Raw genomic sequence first — 20512 nt, 5'->3', positions numbered from 1 at the left:
AGTTTCACAGCCCTGCTCTGAGGTGCCACTTGAATGTCTTTCCGAATGAGCTACTGTGAGCGCCACCCACAGTTGGTCATTTTACTGCCCACAGAACTCTGTGCACCACCCACAGAAGGTCCTTGTCCCTCCCAAAGAAGTCTTTGAACCAATCACAGAAGTCTTTGCACCACCCACTACTGATGGTCTTTGCACCACCCACTACTGATGGTCTTTCCGCTGCTCACCTCTTCCACCTGAGACAGATTTGGGGACAGCTTCAAGGGATCATGGCTTTGGGGTTGAACATGACAGTGGTCCAAGCAGTCCCATACAGGCATGATATGAACAAAGAAATAAAAGGATCCAAACTAGAGACATACTTTTCTTCAAATGAAGATGCATTTTGGGAAGTGGTGGTTCCATGGTGTAATGGTCAGCACTCTGGACTCTGAATCCAGCGATCTGAGTTCAAATCTCAGTGGAACCTCTTTTTGACACTCAGATCACTTTGGTAACTTCATTTAATGAACTCATCCTAAATATCATTTTGGTAAAAATTTGTCACTCATGTCTCGACATGGTCAGTTCAAATTTATCTTGTTCCACTGCTGAGAGTCAAACGCAAAACAAAAGTGAACGTATCAGCATGCAGGCACACTTCTATTGATGGAGTGGTTTACACACTTCCTGTTGTTCCATGGTGTAATGGTTAGCACTCTGGACTTTGACTGCAGTGATCTGAGTTCAAGTCTCAGTAGAACCTTCTTTATTCTTCAGCCAATCATTTAGGGATATCATTGTTGATATCAGGTTGTATTTATCCAATCAGCTTTACTGTTGCCTTATCATTCAGAGTAGAAGAGTAAATGACGAGCATTGGTCTCAGAACAGAGCCCTGTGGAACACAGTTGTGACTAAGTACAACGAGAAAAGCTCAAGTGAAACCAGCATAATTCTCATTTTGATGTAGATGCATGATTTTTCAGGAGATGTGAGAAAGTAAATAAAAGGTGTCAATCATTTCAACATTTGAGTGAAACAGTCCAAACTCATTTAAATTAATGTGACCTCACCTTTTAATCTTGAGAACCACAGTTCAGCCATTTTTCCTGTTCTACCCTCAACATGAAGAGATAATCTGTGTTGTTCACTTCATCTGTCACTGGTCATGATGCTCTACCTGCTCAGTGTTTAATTCCAATTATTGTGGAAAACCACAATTCCAAGCACAAACCTTGAATACGACCAACCTCATTGATGTCTAAATGAAATATTAGTAATGTGCTCTGCTTGAGAAAACCAAAGGATAAAGCACAGTTTCACAGCCCTGCTCTGAGGTGCCATTTGAATGTCTTTCCGAATGAGCTACTGTGAGCACCACCCACAGAAGGTCCTTGTCCCTCCCACAGAACTCTGTGCACCACCCATAGAAGGTCCTTGTCCCTCCCAAAGAAGTCTTTGAACCAACCACAGAAGTCTTTGCACCGCCCGAGGAACATTTTTTCACCACCCACGACTGATGGTCTTTGCACCACCCATGACGGATGGTCTTTCCACTGCTCACCTCTTCCGCCTGAGACAGATTTGGGGACAGCTTCATGGGATCATGGCTGTGGGGTTGAACATGACAGTGGTCCATGCAGTCCCATACAGGCATGATATGAACAAAGAAATAAAAGTAGCCAAATTAGAGTCATACTTTTCTTCAAAAGAAGATTTGTTTTACAGAGCTGTGGTTCCATGGTGTAATGGTCAGCACTCTGGACTCTGAATCCAGCGATCTGAGTTCAAATCTCAGTGGAACCTCTTTTTGACAGTCAGATCACTTTGGCAACTTCATTTAATGAACTCATCCCAAATATCATTTTGGTAAAGATTTGTCACACATGTCTCGACATGGTCAGTTCAAATTTGTCTGGTTCCACGGCTGAGAATCAATCGGAAAACAGAAGTGAAAGTATCAGCATGTAGGCACACTTCTATTGATGGAGTGGTGTACAAACTTGCTGTGGTTCCATGGTGTAATGGTTAGCACTCTGGACTTTGACTCCAGTGATCTGAGTTCAAGTCTCAGTGGAACCTCCTTTATTCTTCAGCCAACCATTTAGGGATATCATTGTTGATTTCACGTTCTATTTATCCAATCAACTTTACTGTTGCCTTATCATTGAGAGCAGAAGAGTAAATGATGAGCATTGGTCCCAGAACAGAGCCCTGTGGAACACAGTTGTGACTAAGTACAATGAGAAAAGCTCAAGTGAAACCAGCATAATTCTCATTTTGATGTAGATGCATGATGTTTCAGGAGATGTGAGAAAGTAAATAAAAGGTGTCAATCATTTCAACATTTGAGTGAAACAGTCCAAACTCATTTAAATTAATGTGACCTCACCTTTTAATCTTGAGAACCACAGTTCAGCCATTTTTCCTGTTCTACCCTCAACATGAAGAGATAATCTGTGTTATTCACTTCATCTGTCACTGGTCATGATGCTCTACCTGCTCAGTGTTTAATTCCAATTATTGTGGAAAACCACAATACCAAGCACAAACCTTGAATACGACCAACCTCATTGATGTCTAAATGAAATATTAGTAATGTGCTCTGCTTGAGAAAACCAAAGGATAAAGCACAGATTCACAGCCCTGCTCTGAGGTGCCATTTGAATGTCTTTCCGAATGAGCTACTGTGAGCGCCGCCCACAGTTGGTCATTTTACTGCCCACAGAACTCTGTGCACCACCCACAGAAGGTCCTTGTCCCTCCCACAGAAGTCTCTGTCCCTCCCAAAGAAGTCTTTGAACCAACCACAGAAGTCTTTGCACCCTGCACCCTGAGAAGCAATCGGAAAACAAAAGTGAAAGTATCAGCATGCAGGCACACTTCTATTGATGGAGTGGTTCACAGACTTGCTCAAGTGAAACTAACACAAATAGAAAACTCTTCAATTCAAGTTCAAATGAATTTAAGAGCTCATGGTCGCTTTTTTGATTTATCAGCCGACATAATCCTCCTTATTTCTTTTGTCAAATCATTCTAATCTTCTTAAAAGCTCATGACATCTTCACAAAAAAGAGTGGATATTGTGCCCCCCCCTCTCAATCAGTACTTTTACTTGTTGACTTGTTGAATCAGGAAGCACACAGACATTTCGAGCTGTCTGAAGCTCAACACTTCATGTCCTTACCCCTCAAGCTGTCAGATCTGCTACATCCTATTGCTGACAGCTGTGACATGGATGATGGGTCACACATCTGTCTGCTTTCATAGGTCACTGTGCTGGCTGGAGCAGCCAGTTGGAGCAACTTGATTCATATAAACCACTATAACTTGAGAAATCTGCATAAAAACTGCCTTCCCTAAATGTTATTTTTTCGCTATACTGCACCTCCACAGGGTCCTTATGACCTCACCAGCATAATTCCTCATCAGTCCCTTCCCCTACAGTCTTTTTACACTCTGTCCATTTACTCCTCAATTACGCCTCTCCTGCAGAGCGCTCTCACTCATTTATGATTCATTTAGCATTTGACAGCCAGAGTACTTCACACTGCAGATATAGTTCTTTCGTTTGTGCTGCCCTTCCTCTGCCACATCAGCTGCTCAGTCATTACACTTAGAATTCATCAGCAGATCATATTTAATTCACTCTAAACTCAAAAGCGTGTCTCTACTGTACAGTTCAGTTATGTATGAGACATTCTGCAGTCAGTTTGTATTTTAGTTCTTGTGCTGCCTTAAACAATGTGTGTGTTTCTGCTTGTGCATCTGAGGTAACGCTAATGATGATAATCGCACTGAGGAGAAGAGCCGCCTTCATCTGTCTCCGCTTAAATTGCAGTTTTTCTCCAGCATGTCTTCCCAGCAGCCACAGATCCAGGACCCAGATAAAGACACAGAGAAGATTGTTTGCTCCGTTTGTTACCTGTGCTTGTTTATTCACTGCTGCTTTTGTCCTCCAGCTGTTCCAATCCCCCAGTAGAACTGCTTCTTTTAGTAGTGCTTCTCATCTATGCATGTTTGTCCTATAACCTTTATTATGCAAATCTTGATGCCCATCACAGCTTCCCCAGAGATCTCTTACATTCAATAAGGTTCAGTCATAAGACATGCAGGAGCTGTTGCTCTGCTTTGTTCCTTTTAAACCTTTACATCTAAGGTTGGCCCACTTTAGATGTGGGAGAGCATGTTTGCTCTCCGCACATGAGACTTCTCAGACGTGTGTGTGGGCATGAACAATGGTAGCACACGTCCAAATATAAGACACAAACTCCAAATTCCCTTCTTCATATGTGAGTAGTGTTGTTGTAGGCAGTCTTGGACTGGTGCTCCTTCCTACAGTGACTCAGTATGACATTCAGTGACACGTGCTCAGCCTTGATGTGGGGTGGCTGACAGTGTCAGGATCCACCCGTCATTTCCTCCTGCCTGATCCCCCCACTCCTACTCTCTTTGTTCCCCCACCCCACCCCCACCCTTAAGCTCTCTCTCTGGTCTAGCACTTCCCACTCATGCTCTCTCCTTTAGCCATCCATGTTTTATTAGCAGCCCCCCTGTAATATTGCTGGATATTAAAAAATATACATCAACCAAGCAATTATAGGCTATCAAAAGAATAGGTGTAGCCTGGGGCCCTGCCACTGCTGCACAGAGGAAACTGAGATGAGATGAGGAGGAAGCTCGGGCCACTGATGCACCAACAAGATCCATGCAGATTGTCGAATATTTGATTCACTGCAGTCTCCACAGTAGAAATTTTGAACACTTCAGCATTTAGCGCATTAAATTCACACGTACATGAGGTCACACAGAAATTTCCTTATGCACACAGAACAAAAACACCATACTACTCCTACAAGCATTAAAATCCAATAGACACAGAATTTAGTGCCGAGGACGTCGCACACACACGCACACGCACGCACGCACAAACACACACACACACACACACACACACAAGTATGCATCTTTTCATTGCTACCCCTTTAAGTAAACAAACAACAGTCTTATCTGTGTCAACTTTTGCTGCCCTACCTCCGATTAGAGGAGAAAACAGCCCGCGGCGAGGAGCAATAACATTTAGAGAAGATTATTTTAATAGGACTCATAAAAATTCATAGTTGCTATGCAAAATAAATCAGTGATTTCCTTCACAGGGGGAGAAAGGGGTGATGATGTGAGGGAGAGGGAGGGGCTCCCAGTGAATAAGAGATGAGCTTTAAACGCTGGCAGTCCCATGTCTGACACTTTCCATCATGTCAGCAGTGGGCGGGGGTTGCCTTTATACTCACACACATGCAAGGGAAGATGTGCAGAAGAGGCATGTTAGAGACTGTCTGTTTTTGTGAAGGGTTAATGATTTCTGGCTACACAATGTGCTAATTTCTGAGTCCCTGCACAAATTGATCATTTTATTGGCAGCTGCTAGCCTGGTCAAAATGACAGAAAACCACTTTTTGAACTAACGGGAAAATGACATTGACACTTCTAAATAAGTGCACTTAATTAAAAAAATAAATCACAATCATTCACATTCCTGCAGGGACTGAAATCAAATCAAATCAATCTTTATTTATATAGCGTCTTTTACAATCAAAATTGTTTCAAGGCGCTTTCCAGAATCCCAGGCCTAACCCCTAATAAGCAACAGTGGCAAGGAAAAACTCCCCTTTAACAGGAAGAAACCTTGAGCAGGACCAGGCTTATGTAGGAGGACCCTCCTGCTGATGGCCGGCTGGGTAGAGAGAGAGGAGAGGAGAGGAGAGGAGAGGAGAGGAGAGGAGAGGAGAGGAGAGGAGAGGAGAGGAGAGGAGAGGAGAGGAGAGGAGAGGAGAGGAGAGGAGAGGAGAGGCACAGAGCACAGAAACACATACAAAATACACTATTTATGCAAGCCGCCGGCTGAGTGGGTCAGCAGGAGGCCATCATGTAGCTCCAAAGGCGGCGATACCTGTAAATGAATACAGGGAGGGGGGGTGGGGGGGAGCAGAAAAACTACACAGGAATGAGCATAACAAGTCTACTTGATGAGGAGAGGAGAGGAGAGGAGAGGAGAGGAGAGGAGAGGAGAGGAGAGGAGAGGAGAGGAGAGGAAACCATGACCCAGTGGGGTGACAGAGGCCTGTCAGGTGATCATGTTTCTGGACCCTGGCAGCCTTGGCCTATAACAGCATAGCTAAGATGTTAACCTAATGATTAGACGACCCCCTAAGTATGATAGTTTGTCTGTCTATAATAGTAACTGGAACTGCAGAATTAGTAACAATAAGCTTTTTCAAAGATGTAGGTTTTAAGTCTGATCTTAACAGTAGAGATGGAGTCAGCCTCCCGTACCTAGAGAGGGAGCTGGTTCCATAGCAGGGGGGCCTGGTAGCTAAATGCTCGGCCCCCCATTCTACTCCTGGAGACTCTGGGAACCACAAGTAGACCAGCATTCTGAGAGCGGAGCGGTCTATTGGGCTGGTAAGGTGTCACTAGCTCCTCCAGGTAGGATGGCCTCTGAAAAGAAGGGTTTTAAAAATTATTCTAAATTTAACAGGCAGCCAATGAAGAGATGCCAGTACAGTAGTTGATCTCTTTTGTCAATACCTGTCAGAACTCTGGCTGCAGCATTTTGGGTCAACTTAAGGCTTCTTAAAGAGTTGTTTAGACACCCTGATAATAAAGAATCTAAATGGATTCATTGCATCAATACAGCAGAGTGGCTTTGTTAACTCTTATAGTTAGAACTGTTTGGATGATGTGTTGAAAAAGACATTTGAAGCGATCTATGAACGCTGCCCTCTTGTACTCTCTAAGTTCCCCCCAGGCGTGAGGGTGCAGTGGTGGACTGATCAGGTGTGTATCTGCTGGTGTCTGCTGGGCCTGGCAGACAGAACCCAGTGAAGATCAGAACCTGTCAAACACAGAAGTTAGTCAGTAAACCTCAACTATGACCTCCACTAACCTGCCCCGTGATCCAGAAAAGATTGGCCAAATTGCGAACATTATAAGGCCATTATTGCACTTGAAGCACGTATAATTAATGATTCATTATGAATTCAAGCACTTTAAGTGCCTCGTCATTGTCTGATGTTTGTGGCGCTGCGAGTGTGAGCAGGTCTGCACCAGCCTGGCGCTGTGATGAAGCCAAAACAAATGATTACAAAGTCATCTGCTAACCCTATCTGACCCAGAGGAGGAGCGTATTGTGCGTGTGTGTGTGTGTGTGTGAGAGAGAGAGAGAGAGAGAGAGTGAGAATAGCAGGACAAACTGACTTGCCTGCTCTATATGAATAATCAAGGCACTTTCTTTCGGTCTTCAGCTTGTTCTCTCTCTCTCTCATCATTAAATCATCTCCGTCCTGGTGGGAGCCTGCGGAGGGAGATGGAGTGAGCGGGTGAGCGAGAGGGATCATAGTTAGCGCTGCAGGGGTACATGCTCTCCCTCTCTTTCCTCCATCGTGTAGCGTGGTTGAGATGTGTCATGAGCAGTTTTTTTTTCTCCATTCTGCTCTGCGCTCGCCCACTTAGCTCCCGGAGACACAGCCGCTCTCATGCACACATATTCATACATATGCAGGGAGAGTGTAACACTCACACTCATCTACACCGACACTTTCTTCAAGAACGTGCACGCACTCACACGCTGACTCAAGCACACATCTATTCTGGGGAGGGAAGGCCTCAAACATCCACTACAAACACCTGCTGGATGTCGTGGCAGGTCCCGTCCACAGGTGCTGATCCAACATTCATCTGGAGCCGTCAGACTAACCTGGCTTATGTTAAACTAGATGAAATTAATTGGTTTTACAAGTCAGTTCTGTAATGTCTGAATGGGGGGACGATAATCAGAAGATGCTTTCACAGCCAAAAGAGTGAAAATGACAGAATGAAAGAAAATAAGACTGTAGACTGTGAGTAGTAGAAACACACGTGCACACACACACTGCTGCTAATGAGCCCGGTGTGTGGTTACGCTGTAGTGCCAGACAGGCCCCACAGTCACTCCGGTGGGAGTTCAGTCAGGAGTCACCACTTTCTTTTGCTCTTCAGCGTCAGAAAGCAGCACGTTGCCGCTCGCTGTCACTATCAAAGCAGGCGCAGGCTTACCTGAAGGGCTCCGTTTCAATTTCAAAGAATTACGGGAGACAGGTAGACTCAAACAAGAGTTCGCCAGGGTCCCCAGAGTCTTTAAATGGATGTTATAATTGTCAGAGACGAGAGAGAGAGGGAGCTTCTCAGCACAAGTCATGACATGACAGAACACACTCATCACATGCTAATGACTTCACTTCCTGTTCTTTGGTGACATAAAAACACTTTAACAGAGATGTTGGTAGGAGAGAAAGAACATATGCAAAAACACACATTTCCAAGCCCCCCTGATGTTTTTTTCTGTTACACCACTACCAAAGTAAGTTGTGAAAAAAATTAAAAAACAAATAAATTCAGAACACAAAGGTCTTCTGCACAGAACATCTGAAGAACCAGATGTGACAGAACATTTTATCAGAACAGAAGTGCACTCCATCATCACACACTGCTAAGGCTTATCGTGAACTCGTGCGTGTACTTCTAGGGTGTTCTTCTTCTAGTTGGAAGCCCAACCTTTGTGACAGAGCAGGAAAGTTCCACCTAAAGGTAAAGGGCAGCTCAGACGCATCTGAAAGTTTTAATTAGAAATTTTCTTTTTTCTATTTGCTCCCCCTAAACCTCTGCTCAGTCCCAGCCATGATCACCTCCTACCCAAACACCACCCTGGCTACGCAGGGTGAGGAGAAGAGGATGAGCTGCATCGCCCGCGGTGAGAGGCCCATCATGGTGCGATGGGAGAAAGAAGAACGCATCATCAACCCGGAGACTAGCCGATACGTGGTGACCGTGAAGGAGGTGGCCGATGAAGTCATCTCCACCCTGGTGGTGAGTTCACTGATGACAGCAGATGGACTAGATGGTTTATTTGTACTGTAGGCACTTTTCTGGGCCTGCTGCCTGATGGCTGGATAGGGTGGTGGAGAGGGTGAGAGGGATTAACAGTGCAGAAAGTGTCCGTGGGGTCAACCAACCTGGTTGAAGCTGGTTGAGTTATAGCAGGATGAAATGCTGAAGGTGAGGTTGAATCATCTACTAGATGGAGTCAGAGATGATGGACAGTCTCAGTCCTGAGACGTTCAATGGACCCCACCTGCTCCACCTTCTGTCCCTGGTTGTGGAGCAGTTGGAGGAGGACTGAGGCCTGATCAGGCCTGCTGGTTTTGGGACAGAGCATCAGTGCTGGTCACATGGGCCACCAGGGCCATAGCATCTGAAGATGTTATTGGTGTGTGCAGGGAAGAAGATGGGAGCTAGAATGCAACCTTAGAGGAGGCCTGTATAAATTGTAAACTGATGCTGGTCTCTGCAGATTATGCCGACAGTTCGTGAGGATTCAGGTTTCTTCTCCTGCCATGCCATCAACTCCTTTGGTGAGGACCGAGGCATCATTCAGCTGACAGTACAAGGTAAATTCCTCCTCCCTTCTTACCCATAATCCCTCAGAGGGGTAGTCCCGGCCGTAACACCACGTGGTGTTGTTCTCAGAACCGCCAGATCCCCCAGAGGTGGAGATCCGCGAGGTTAAAGATCGGACCATAGCTCTCCGCTGGACCATGGGCTTCGACGGCAACAGTCCCATCACAGGATATGACATTGAGTGCAAGAACAAATCAGGTAGATGCACAGAAAGTGCCTGAGGAGTGACTCCTCACCATTGTACTATTTTTGACCAGTTGTGAAAAGAACAAGCCTGTTTTCCCCTCCAGCATCATGGCTCTCAGCCCAAGTGACCAAGGATGTGTCGCCGCAGCTCAACCAGGCCACCATCATCGACCTCCATCCCTCCTCCACTTACAACATCCGCATGGTGGCCAAGAACATCATCGGCAACAGCAACCCTAGCAATGAGCTCACGATAACCACCGATGAAGCCGGTTGGTGATTTTTTCACATCAAAGTCAACACTGAGAGTCAACACGGTGTCTCACTTCATCCATTTTTAAACAGAAGATGTTTTGACTTCTAATTATTTAAGGGCTATTTTAAATGACGACCTTCATCTTCTGTATGTGGAGATACAGCTAAGTTAATTGTTGCTTTTATTCTGCTCTGTCGGTGTTCACTTACCTTCTATTGACCATAATGGTCTCCCCCCACAGGCACCAGCACATTAAAACACTCATTTTCAGAAATTCATGACTAAAAAAAGTCATAAAGTTGAAATGAAGTGAAATCAAACATGCATCATTTTTGCACATTATCTGGGTGATGACGGAGCTTGCACTGGATCTGGTTGGTGACGGAACTCGTTTGAAATCATTGTTATTAAACTGAAACTCCGATAGGTTTTCATATGAACCCATTAGTCAACGCCCCCACCTAGTGGCACTAACTGGAGTTACATGTCCTGCATGTGCAGCTCCTGATGGACCACCGCTGGATGTCACCCTGGAGCCCACCTCCCCACAGAGCATCAAAGTATCGTGGAAGGTAAAGCCCACATCTGTCGCGTTTGTGAAAATGAGTGTCACTGCTAGATATTTGCTGTGGATGGTTGAATAATGATTCTTTTTTAGTCGGTCATTGGGGTGAATGTGTGGTTTATATGTTGCTCATCCTCCAGCCTCCTCTGAAGCCCCTGCAGAATGGGGTGATCCGGGGATATCAGGTGGGCTACAGAGAGTACAGCCCTGGTGGCAGCCACCAGTTCACCATCATCAGTGTGGACACCACAGGGGACACCACAGAGAGCATCACCCTGGACAACCTAAAGAAGTTCACTCAGTACAGTGTGGTGGTGCAGGCAGCTAACAGGGCAGGAACCGGGCCGTCTTCACAGCAGGTGGTCACCAAAACCCTTGAGGACGGTGAGGAGCCATTCTGAGTACTTCTGAAATGGTGAAACAGGTCGTTTGCTCTTCACGTGAGGTTACTGCCCTCTACTGGACATTTCTAGAATTACTTAAGGCAAACCTTTCCTGAAATTTTCATATCTGAAAGACATTAAGAATAAAAACTAAAAGACATACTTTGGTTTCCACACACTCATTCAGTCATTTTTATATTCAAGATTTGGTCTTTAGTGCTCCAGAAGTTCTCTTCTGACACTCTCTGGCTTCTCTCGTCTATCTTAGTTCCGTCTCGGACCCCTGACAACGTCCTGGCTGTAGCCAAGTCTCCAGAAGTCATCTCAGTGTCTTGGATGCCTCTGCCCAGAGATGTTCTGAATGGGAACCTGCAGGGATACAGAGTCATTTTCTGGGCGAACCTGCCAGATGGAGGTACCAACATGCTGCTTTTGAACGCTACCGTCAGTTCAACCCTCAGTTAAAACTGTAGGTGGGAAGTGCGACACTGAGTCAAAGGCAATGCAGAGGCTTTCTGGTGCCTTTTACATTACATCTAATATTATGTGGTGTCAACATTATCTATCGTGTTTTCTGAAGATGATTAAATCTACGGAGGTGAAAAACCTAATCTGACTGTGAGGATTTAAGGCACCTTCAGTCAGACATAGGCAGGGGTGCACAGGCGCTTTACTGGAGCCTCAGGTGTTTTCCTCCTTGAATCAGTCTGCTTCACCATTCTTCAATAATTCACAGTTTAATAACTGAATGAGGGACACTGAGCTCAGCTGTGGGCTGTAGGACACCAGACAGGACAGGAAATAAAGGGGGTGATGGACATAGATGAGAGACGACTTTTAAAGCTAATCTCATAGGCGAAGGAGGTCCTTCATCCAGAGTTCAACATTCTCATTGCCAAATCTATGGTCTTATATCACATTGGTCAGTGTTTATATCGTATTGATCCACTGGGTTTGTAGTGTAAATCCAGACTTTCTGTCATCTGTGCAGAACTGGGTGAAATCAGGAATGTGACCACCATTCAGCCGTCACTGGAGCTGGACGGCCTGGAAAAGTATACAAACTATAGCATCCAGGTGTTGGCCTTTACCAGCGCTGGAGATGGCGTTCGCAGCGAGCAGATCTACGTCCGCACCAAAGAGGACGGTAAGAATCCAGATATTTCCAGAGATGTGGGTCGATGGCAGCGTTCTGAGCCCAACCCTGTGCTCTTCTTCTGCAGTTCCTGGTCCTCCAGCGGGGGTGAAGGCTGCAGCCTCCAGCAGCTCTGCCGTGTTTGTCTCCTGGCTACCTCCCCTCAAACTCAACGGCATCATCCGAAAATACATCATCTTCTGCTCCGACCTTCACCCCATGGTATTAAGTATTTTTTAGAAACCCGATAGTTTCTGGTACCAGCAGGTGTGCAGCAATAAGTGGAAGTTTGTGCATCTGCGGTGACAAGCTCTCTCCATCCACAGGTGATGAGTGAGTTTGAAGCGTCTCCAGATGCCTATTTCTACAGGATCCCCAACCTCGCTCAAAACCGACAATACACTATCTGGGTAGTGGCTGTAACAGCTGCTGGTCATGGAAACAACAGCGAGAAGATCACAGTAGAGCCTCTGGCCAAAGGTGCTGCTGAGCTCCGAGTACAGAATCCAGAGTGTTGCCTGTTTGTACCAACAAAAGGTTGTTTGCACTGTTTTTAGCTCCAGCCAGGATTCTAACCTTCAACGGGACGGTGACCACCCCCTGGATGAAGGACATCATTCTACCATGCAAGGCTGTTGGAGACCCTCCGCCAACTATCAAGTGGATCAAAGGAAGGTTAGTCTCAGGCAACATCTGCACGTCATCCTTATCAGTGGACGCCATGACCTCATCGTAACATCACATTATCCACCGGCAAATGAGGGACACTCGGCTCTTCTTCAATAAACTTTTTCCAGCGCCAACGGAACTCCAGCAAATGTTTTGGTTGATGGTCGCCGCACCGTCGATGGCAACGGCAGCTTTATCATACGCACGGTGAAAGCAGAGGATTCTGGGAACTACAGCTGTGTTGCCAGCAACAACTTGGGCTCAGATGAGATCACGCTCAACCTGCAGGTTCAAGGTGAGCAGCAGCTCTGGCCCCACAGGCTGCGTTACTTCCTACCAACAAATTAACTCCAATGTGTAATAACTTTTCATTTGTTCTCAGTTCCCCCTGATCAGCCTCGCCTCACTGTTACCAAGACTACTACCACATCAATCACATTGTCATGGATACCTGGAGACAATGGAGGGAGCTCCATCCGAGGTCAGTGGTGAAAAACACACAGGTGCACTGCAGCGGACAGTTTATGTGATGGCTGCATACATAGATAAGTTACAACATGCAGGGTGCAGGGTGCCCCCACCCTGAGAGTGCCCCCTGTTTAGTCACCTGCTCCTCATTATCTGCTACTCTGAACACTCCACACACGGCAGATTAAAACCTTCAGCGTCTCTTCGGGGGGAAGATTAAAGTGCTCCATCCTGAAGAAATCATGAGCAGATTACTTGTGGTGATTTATCATGGCTCCGCCCCCTAATGACAGCGCTGCCAAGCAGAGCTGTGCTCACGGTCCGAGCTCTCTGGGAGCACTCATTTCTGATATTTGGTTTATTTCCCCACTCACAGCATAATCCATCATCAATACACACCCACACACACACACACACACACACACACACACACGTACACACGCACATAGATCTGTGTCTGATTGTCTATTTTTAGTTGGATTTTCACTGCGGAGCTAATCATTAACGCTTGCTGAGCAACTGAATAACCAATCAGTATTCGAATTATTTATGGTGCACAGAGGATGAACCACACGATAGACATCACTCTAGATACTCAACTGTAATAACACAGTAATAGATGTAATAACTACAGTTGAGTGACCATTATTTCATTAAGCAGTTTCCTCAGAATCAGACAGAACTCTGCCAGAAGCAGGGATGGGTCATCTCAAGCTACACCTGCTGTTTGACCCTCAGGAAATGATATGTGGGATCACACGGAACAATGGCAGAGGTTATAACCACCAAAATACAGAGTTTGGAAGCAAAAGGCACCATAGATTCCACTGCAGTGATACGCTAATCTAATTCATGCTAGCAGAGACCAAGAGTCACATGATGGTGACACAAATCTGCGTCCAAATTCAGGTTGTTTATTTTAAAAATATATAAATACATAAGCGATCAAGTATCGTTCTTTATTAGTGTTAATTTGTGGACATCATACGGGTGTTGGTTTAGAACCCTAGGTAACATGGTGCAAACATGTGACACACACACTGTAGGTGAAATGAGATTGTTGTTGAACGCCGCTTGCCACCCCCTTACTTTCACAGGTTACATTCTGCAGTACTCTGAGGACAACAGCGAGCAATGGGGCAGTTTTCCCATCAGCCCCAGCGAACGTTCCTACAGGCTGGAGAACTTAAAATGTGGAACTTGGTACAAATTCACACTGACAGCCCAGAATGCAGTGGGACCTGGGCGCATCAGTGAGATCATTGAAGCAAAGACTCATGGGAAAGGTAAGAACTGTATCTGTGTGATAGCCATGGGGCGTAGATGTGTCGGGGGGGTGGCTACAACACAAAATGTTTATTTTTAAGTACCTATAGAGCCTACCTATGTGGAACAAGCATTGTAAAGTTATTGTGGCTTCCCATCTCAGAACCACAGTTCGCCAAAGAGCACGACCTCTTCACCAGCATCAACTCTACCAGGGCCAGGCTCAACCTGGCTGGATGGAACAACGGCGGCTGTCCAATCACATCCTTCGTGCTGGAGTACCGAGCCGTAGACTCCACCACCTGGACCACCGCCCAGCGCACCACGCTCACCAAGAGCTACATCCTGTATGACCTGCAGGAGGCCACCTGGTACGAGCTGCAGATGAAGGTCACCAACAGCGCCGGCTCAGCAGAGAAGAAGGCCATGTTTGCTACCCTCAATCCAGATGGAAGTGAGTTTGGATTCCCCGCCCCCTCTTCCTGTCAGTCATTAAGCACCAAAAACACAATTTTTACGTATTTTAGGACAAGACAGATTTATTTTAAAGAATGACCTGAGCTTGTTCCACCAGTGTCTTCATCATGAACCTCTAAATGTGCTGATTTCTAGGTACCATCCCTCCACTCCTGAAGACAGGAGACCCCATCTCAGACAACATGTCGGGCAGTAGTGGACTGAAGATGGTGGTGACGATCACCTCCATCCTCGTAATAGCGATCCTGGTCTTCATCATGCTAATGGTGCTGAAGAGGAGGAGGAGGGAGCAGAGGCTGAAAAGGCTCAGAGGTGGGCAGGAGATGAAATTATGCTTCATTCTGAGAAAAATTAAACTGCTGAAACCAGAAACGCCATGTGATTTAGTGACCTGCTGCAAAAGAGTTTCCAATGAATAGTTGGAAATAGAGGCCAATATACCACAATAAAAGTCTCTTATCTATAACTGGAAGTGGAACTGGTCTTATGGAATTAACTATACCAAGGAATGTTTGCTGGCTTTGCAGATGCCAAGAGTCTGGCAGAGATGCTGATGAGGTACGTGTGGTGCTCTGGGTGGGTGACTATAGAGGAGTGTGTTTGGGTGGGGCCACTGGTCGTTGTTCATTTCTGTTCTCACTCACCTCCTCAGTAAAAACACTCGTACACCTGACACAGTCAACAAGCAGCAGCAAACCCTACGGATGCACATCGACATCCCCAGAGCTCAGCTGCTCATCGAGGAGCGGGACACTATGGAGACCATCGGTAAGAGACGCCATTTCAATCCTCCCGAGCATTGAAACCCCGTTGTCCTGAGCCCGTTTATCCATCCCTCAGATGACAGGTCCACTGTGCTGCTGACCGACAATGACTTCGGGGAGACCAACAAGCAGAAATCCTCCACAGTGACCCACACGGTCCACTACCAGTCTCTGTCCCAGGCCACAGGACCACTGGTGGACGTGTCTGATGCCAGGCCAGGAACCAGTGAGTCCCACCACTGTCAGTGCTCAGCATTTCTCTCCTTTACTACTAACAGTTGTGTGCCCGTCCTGTCCTCCTCCCCCAACATCTGTAGTTTTGCTGTTCTCAGGTTCAAAATCGCTACACAAATGCACATCGATGAGGATGAGTCATCTTCATTATCATGACGCCTCCCAAGGCTGCATCTGAGCAGACGTGTGCTGAGATGAAGTGATAGGATTAGTTTTAAATGACCACAATATTCTTACTGCTGCGTAGGTTTCAGTTTTATTAATAGAGCATTCTGGACTGATGGAGCATTTGATACATTTGTCTTTATAGACAATAATCTCATTTGAGCACAATTACACGCACACGTGCACGCTCTTGTGTCTGGGTGACTGGACCTGTCCTGAAGACAGACCTGTTTTGCTGACCGAGCACTCTTTTGTCCGTCCCTCCGTCCTCCGTGTGTAATTGTGTGTGAATCTATTTTTAACATTTTTAACATTAAAATGTAAAATTTTAATCAATAGAATAGATTTGTCCAACATAGTGACAGAAACGTTTATATGTCCTTCATTACAGTTAGTAATAATAGTTTTATTTACATTTTTAGACTTAATTGATCTCTTGCATGTAAATAATTGTAAACATGTGATGTCAGATCCAACAGCCAGACGCACTGCTAAAGCTGGACCTGCTACAGCACGGAGCCGCTATGCTAGCCAGTGGACCCTAAACCGGCCACACCCCACCAGCTCCTCCCACACTCTGACCACCGACTGGAGACTCCCCACACCACGTGCAACAGGCTCCGTGGACAAGGAGAGCGACAGCTACAGCGTCAGCCCCTCACAGGACACAGGTACAGCCGACATACGTGCCACAGCTCAAACATGTGATGGAGCAGAAGAACGTGGCATTTTAATGCTGTTGCGTGTTTATCAGATCGCGCACGGAGCAGCATGGTATCAACTGAGAGTGCCTCCTCCACCTACGAAGAGCTGGCCAGAGCCTACGAGCACGCCAAGATGGAAGAGCAGCTCCGCCACGCCAAGTTCACCATCACAGAGTGCTTCATCTCTGACACCTCCTCCGAGCAGATGACTGCCGGCACCAATGACTACACAGACAGCCTGACCTCCAGCACGCCATCTGAGTCGGGCATCTGTCGCTTCACAGCATCGCCGCCCAAACCTCAGGATGTCAGTCGTGTCATGAACATGGCCGTGCCCAAGGCCCACAGACCTGGTGAGAACATTTATGATCACTTTGGTCTGTAACGTCTGTCCCGTCGTTGTACATGTCCGATCCAGACCCAACCTGCTCAGTGGTTTTGTTGCATGTTGCTATGGAGGGTGTTTCCTCCTGGCAACCTCCCTTGTTACATGAGTGCAGCAGAGATCTAAACCTGAGGACTCTGATGATCTTTGTAAATGACCAGTATCTTATAATTATCTCTATTAATGACAGGACCACACTTATGAAAGCCACCACCAGGGGGCAAATGCAGCGCATTCTTTCATCATGCCTTCTATTCATCTTGTGAGGCTCTAGGCAATTCTGTATTTAATTGTTACAGGGCTCTGTGGGCCGTTACGGACCAGTATGGTGTACCAGCATTTCTCAGTTTTAGGCTCTTTCTACAGCGTACCAGGACTCCTTACAGCGTACTGGGACTTTTTAAAGTTTACTTGGACTTCTCACGAATCTGTCATACCCGGTCCTGTTCAATTTCTCTTTGTGATTTGTGATCATCACCAATAGCTAAACTACATTATCCAGTGTGCACTTGTATGTGCCGCACACCTGTCCCTTTAGAAGGCATTACCTTCTAAAGCGGTCTTGCGAACCAAGTGTGCTAGAAAAGCCATAAAGAAGAAATCTCACAGTCGTTGAATGTAAACGTTAAAAACAGGTTGATTTGCAGCTTTATCTGAGTAGGATGTTAGTGAACCAATTTACAAATACTGGTGTGGCCAGAAGAGGACTCAGACTAGTGACACTGAATTTAAATAGGACAGATGTTAATGCTTTTTTTACAGTGAAGAGCAGCCAGCTAGCAGTAGCGATTCTGCTAACACAAATAGCCTCTTATTCACATGATGCCAGTGGTGCCAACAATAACCCCAAAGGTCTAGAAGGGCCAGACTAAAGATGGTCTAAAGGATCACACAAGGTGCACCACCTAATTTGCCTGCCAACAGCTGAATAAGGGGGTACCAGCACTTTTCTCTTCCACTTAAAGGGCTGAAAACATTTGGACTACCACAAAAAATTCATGGCCAAAAATTACTTATTACAAACTGAGGAGACATTGAACAGGTGTTGAATGAGCAGCTGATATGCAGAAAGGGCATCTTCCCATGGATTCAGAAATCCTTCCAACAATGTAAATATTAATACATAGAATAAAGGATGTGGGTGATGTCCGGTTCAGTTCAGAGTGTTGCTGATGACCCTCTCTGCTGGTGCTGCTGCAGCAGCACACAGAAGCTCTAATTTGATGCACAAGAGGCGCCGGTGGAATTGTTTCCTCGGTAACGATAACATTTGGATTGTGGAGCTGGGAATGTTCTCTGCACATTTCCCTGATATTACTGAATACATTCACACTTGGTGAGAATCAAATAAGAATTATTTGAATGTCACCCAGGAGGCAGCAGAGAGCAACTGAAAGAATCCTATTTGCTGGCTGGATTTTCTTACGATCAGGATACCAATGGTCTGGGAGGTAAAAATTAAGCCCCATCCAAGTAAATGGCACCATTTAAGTTTCCTGTCTTGATGTAGTTGTCCCCTCTGTTGTAACCTGATTGGTGTCCTATCCTCTCAGGGGTTGAGCCCAGCTCATGAAGCCTGGAGGAAGTTTATTGTTTCTCTTGTTGATTTTCATGTGTTTCAATTTATTGCCTCCCTTCCTCTAGCCCTCCCTGAGTTTTATGACCATTATTTGTTTTGTCTATCTCAGCAGGGGAATTGGCCCATTTGCCGCCTTACCTGCGCATGGACTTCCTGTTGAACCGTGGCGTCCCACTGGCAGCTCGAGGTGCAGGGGTGAGCAGCAGCAGTGGCAGTAGCAGTGGAGGAGGTGGAGCAGCAGCAACTGGAGGTGGCAGCGGAGCTACTGGAGAAACAAGAGGAGGGGGAACAGGAGGAGCCGTGGGCCAGACCTGCCTGGAACCACAGAGAAGCCGCACCCTGAAAAGGCCACCTCCCATGGAACCCACCCCAATGGAAGTGCCCACGCCGAGGGAGGTGCAGCAGTGGCAGCCGGGAACTGCCTCCACCCTCCCCCACAGGGATGTCCGGGAGAGGGGGGAGGCCCGGGGGGAGGTCCGGGCAGAAATCTCTTCCTCGGGGGACCTAGTCCAAGCACAGGCTGCCAAGCTCAGCACTTCCCAGGAGTCACTGCTGGACTCCAGAGGACACCTGAAACAGAGCAACAACCCATACGCCAAGTCCTATACGCTGGTATAACAAACCGAGGACAGTGCCACGGCGGGTCGGTGCAGACTGACCGACACCACACCATGGACCCTTTTCACAACAGAATTGTTGTATATAGAGCCGTTTCTGACATGCGTCTGAGGTGGTCGCTTTTCTTTCAGCCTGTCTTTCTTTCTCTCTCTTTTCTTTCTTTCTTCTCACTCTTCTCTGTTGCTTTGGCACTTTTTCATTCTCTCACCTCTTCTGATGGATTTCCTGTTTTTATTTTCTACTCGAGTATTCTTTTATTCAAAAGTGACAACATATGAGGATTGCCAAAATGATTTATTTAAAATTTGAGACAGAGAAAAAGTACTATTGAATTTATAACAAGGACAATTATATTCATTATAATTATTGCTATTGCTATTATTATTATTATAGAAAAACACAAAATATCTAAAAAAGAAGAAGGGAGCAGGAGGAGGACTGATATTTCTGTAGGAGAACATTCTTTTCTTTATTTATTTTGTTTTATTGTCGCAGTGTGATGAAATGTTTGGAATTTTAGCACCAAGAGGAGCCGAATAGCCGCGTGGATGGACGGGAGTGCTGACGCTGAACATGTTCCAGCCTCCCTGACCACTGCATGGCCACTGATCCAGAAACGGAATGGCTGGAAACCCAAAAAAAGAGAATTTTTTTGTCACACTATGAAATTATACAATGTGAATATATATAAAGAGATCACTTTTATTTGTGGATATTATGGGGAAAATGATTTGGTTAATAAAGTCTTAGTCATGTTTGCACACATCTGACTTTGTTCACATTGCTCAATGACATATTTTCATTAGTTCTGCCCTCTTCATCATGTCTGTTCTGCTGTCTCTGGCAGCCATCGCAACCAGTCCTACACCCACAAACAGAACCAGTCACAGGCATTAACTGGGACAGATTTGTTTTTCATTTCCCTCCCTGCATCCATACTGATAAATGCATTTTCCACCCGGACAAAAAGACCATGCTGGTGTGAATTAGAGGGCCTTTTGTGGCTGAATGTCCCACTTTAACTGGTTTATAGCAGACCTGCTCTGCAAAAACCTCTGATCACACAAAATTCAGAAGGTTTGAGCTGAAGCTTGAAGTTAAAATGTGTAAGCGCATCATTTATGGTGAGGACAGAAGCTGCTGCAGACAGGAGCACTTTCTGTCCCCACAGGGCCAGCCAC

General features: G+C 46.0%; 1 protein-coding gene and 3 non-coding genes across 7 annotated transcripts in view; all 4 read left to right on the top strand.

Moving 5' to 3' along the window:
• The window catches only part of dscamb (Down syndrome cell adhesion molecule b), a 73794-nt gene extending 53700 nt beyond the window's left edge, over nt 1–20094 (top strand). The window contains exons 12-33 of one of the 4 annotated variants that reach the window (XM_029844100.1): nt 8690–8886; nt 9371–9467; nt 9547–9675; nt 9768–9935; nt 10421–10491; nt 10625–10868; nt 11136–11282; nt 11859–12014; nt 12091–12227; nt 12329–12482; nt 12560–12677; nt 12800–12966; nt 13054–13152; nt 14237–14425; nt 14569–14859; nt 15018–15194; nt 15410–15440; nt 15535–15650; nt 15723–15872; nt 16516–16716; nt 16800–17102; nt 18823–20094. In XM_029844100.1, the coding sequence (XP_029699960.1) occupies nt 8690–8886; nt 9371–9467; nt 9547–9675; nt 9768–9935; nt 10421–10491; nt 10625–10868; nt 11136–11282; nt 11859–12014; nt 12091–12227; nt 12329–12482; nt 12560–12677; nt 12800–12966; nt 13054–13152; nt 14237–14425; nt 14569–14859; nt 15018–15194; nt 15410–15440; nt 15535–15650; nt 15723–15872; nt 16516–16716; nt 16800–17102; nt 18823–19331 (3851 nt within the window). In that variant the 3' untranslated portion in view covers nt 19332–20094. Of the gene's footprint in view, nt 1–8689; nt 8887–9370; nt 9468–9546; nt 9676–9767; nt 9936–10420; nt 10492–10624; nt 10869–11135; nt 11283–11858; nt 12015–12090; nt 12228–12328; nt 12483–12559; nt 12678–12799; nt 12967–13053; nt 13153–14236; nt 14426–14568; nt 14860–15017; nt 15195–15409; nt 15441–15534; nt 15651–15722; nt 15888–16515; nt 16717–16799; nt 17103–18822 lie in introns of all 4 variants that reach the window. The other 3 variants (XM_029844097.1, XM_029844101.1, XM_029844098.1) reach the window with 3 other exon arrangements.
• On the top strand, nt 398–469 carry trnaq-cug (transfer RNA glutamine (anticodon CUG)). The gene has a single exon. It is a non-coding gene; the product is annotated as a tRNA-Gln (tRNA).
• Nucleotides 1717–1788, top strand: trnaq-cug (transfer RNA glutamine (anticodon CUG)). Its single transcript has one exon. It is a non-coding gene; the product is annotated as a tRNA-Gln (tRNA).
• On the top strand, nt 1993–2064 carry trnaq-uug (transfer RNA glutamine (anticodon UUG)). The gene has a single exon. It is a non-coding gene; the product is annotated as a tRNA-Gln (tRNA).
• Nucleotides 20095–20512: the final 418 nt, after the last annotated feature.

Source organism: Takifugu rubripes, chromosome 11 (genome assembly GCF_901000725.2).
Source record: "Takifugu rubripes chromosome 11, fTakRub1.2, whole genome shotgun sequence".
Classification (NCBI taxonomy): Eukaryota; Metazoa; Chordata; class Actinopteri; order Tetraodontiformes; family Tetraodontidae; genus Takifugu; species Takifugu rubripes.
This window is presented reverse-complemented; position numbering and strand designations above follow the sequence as displayed.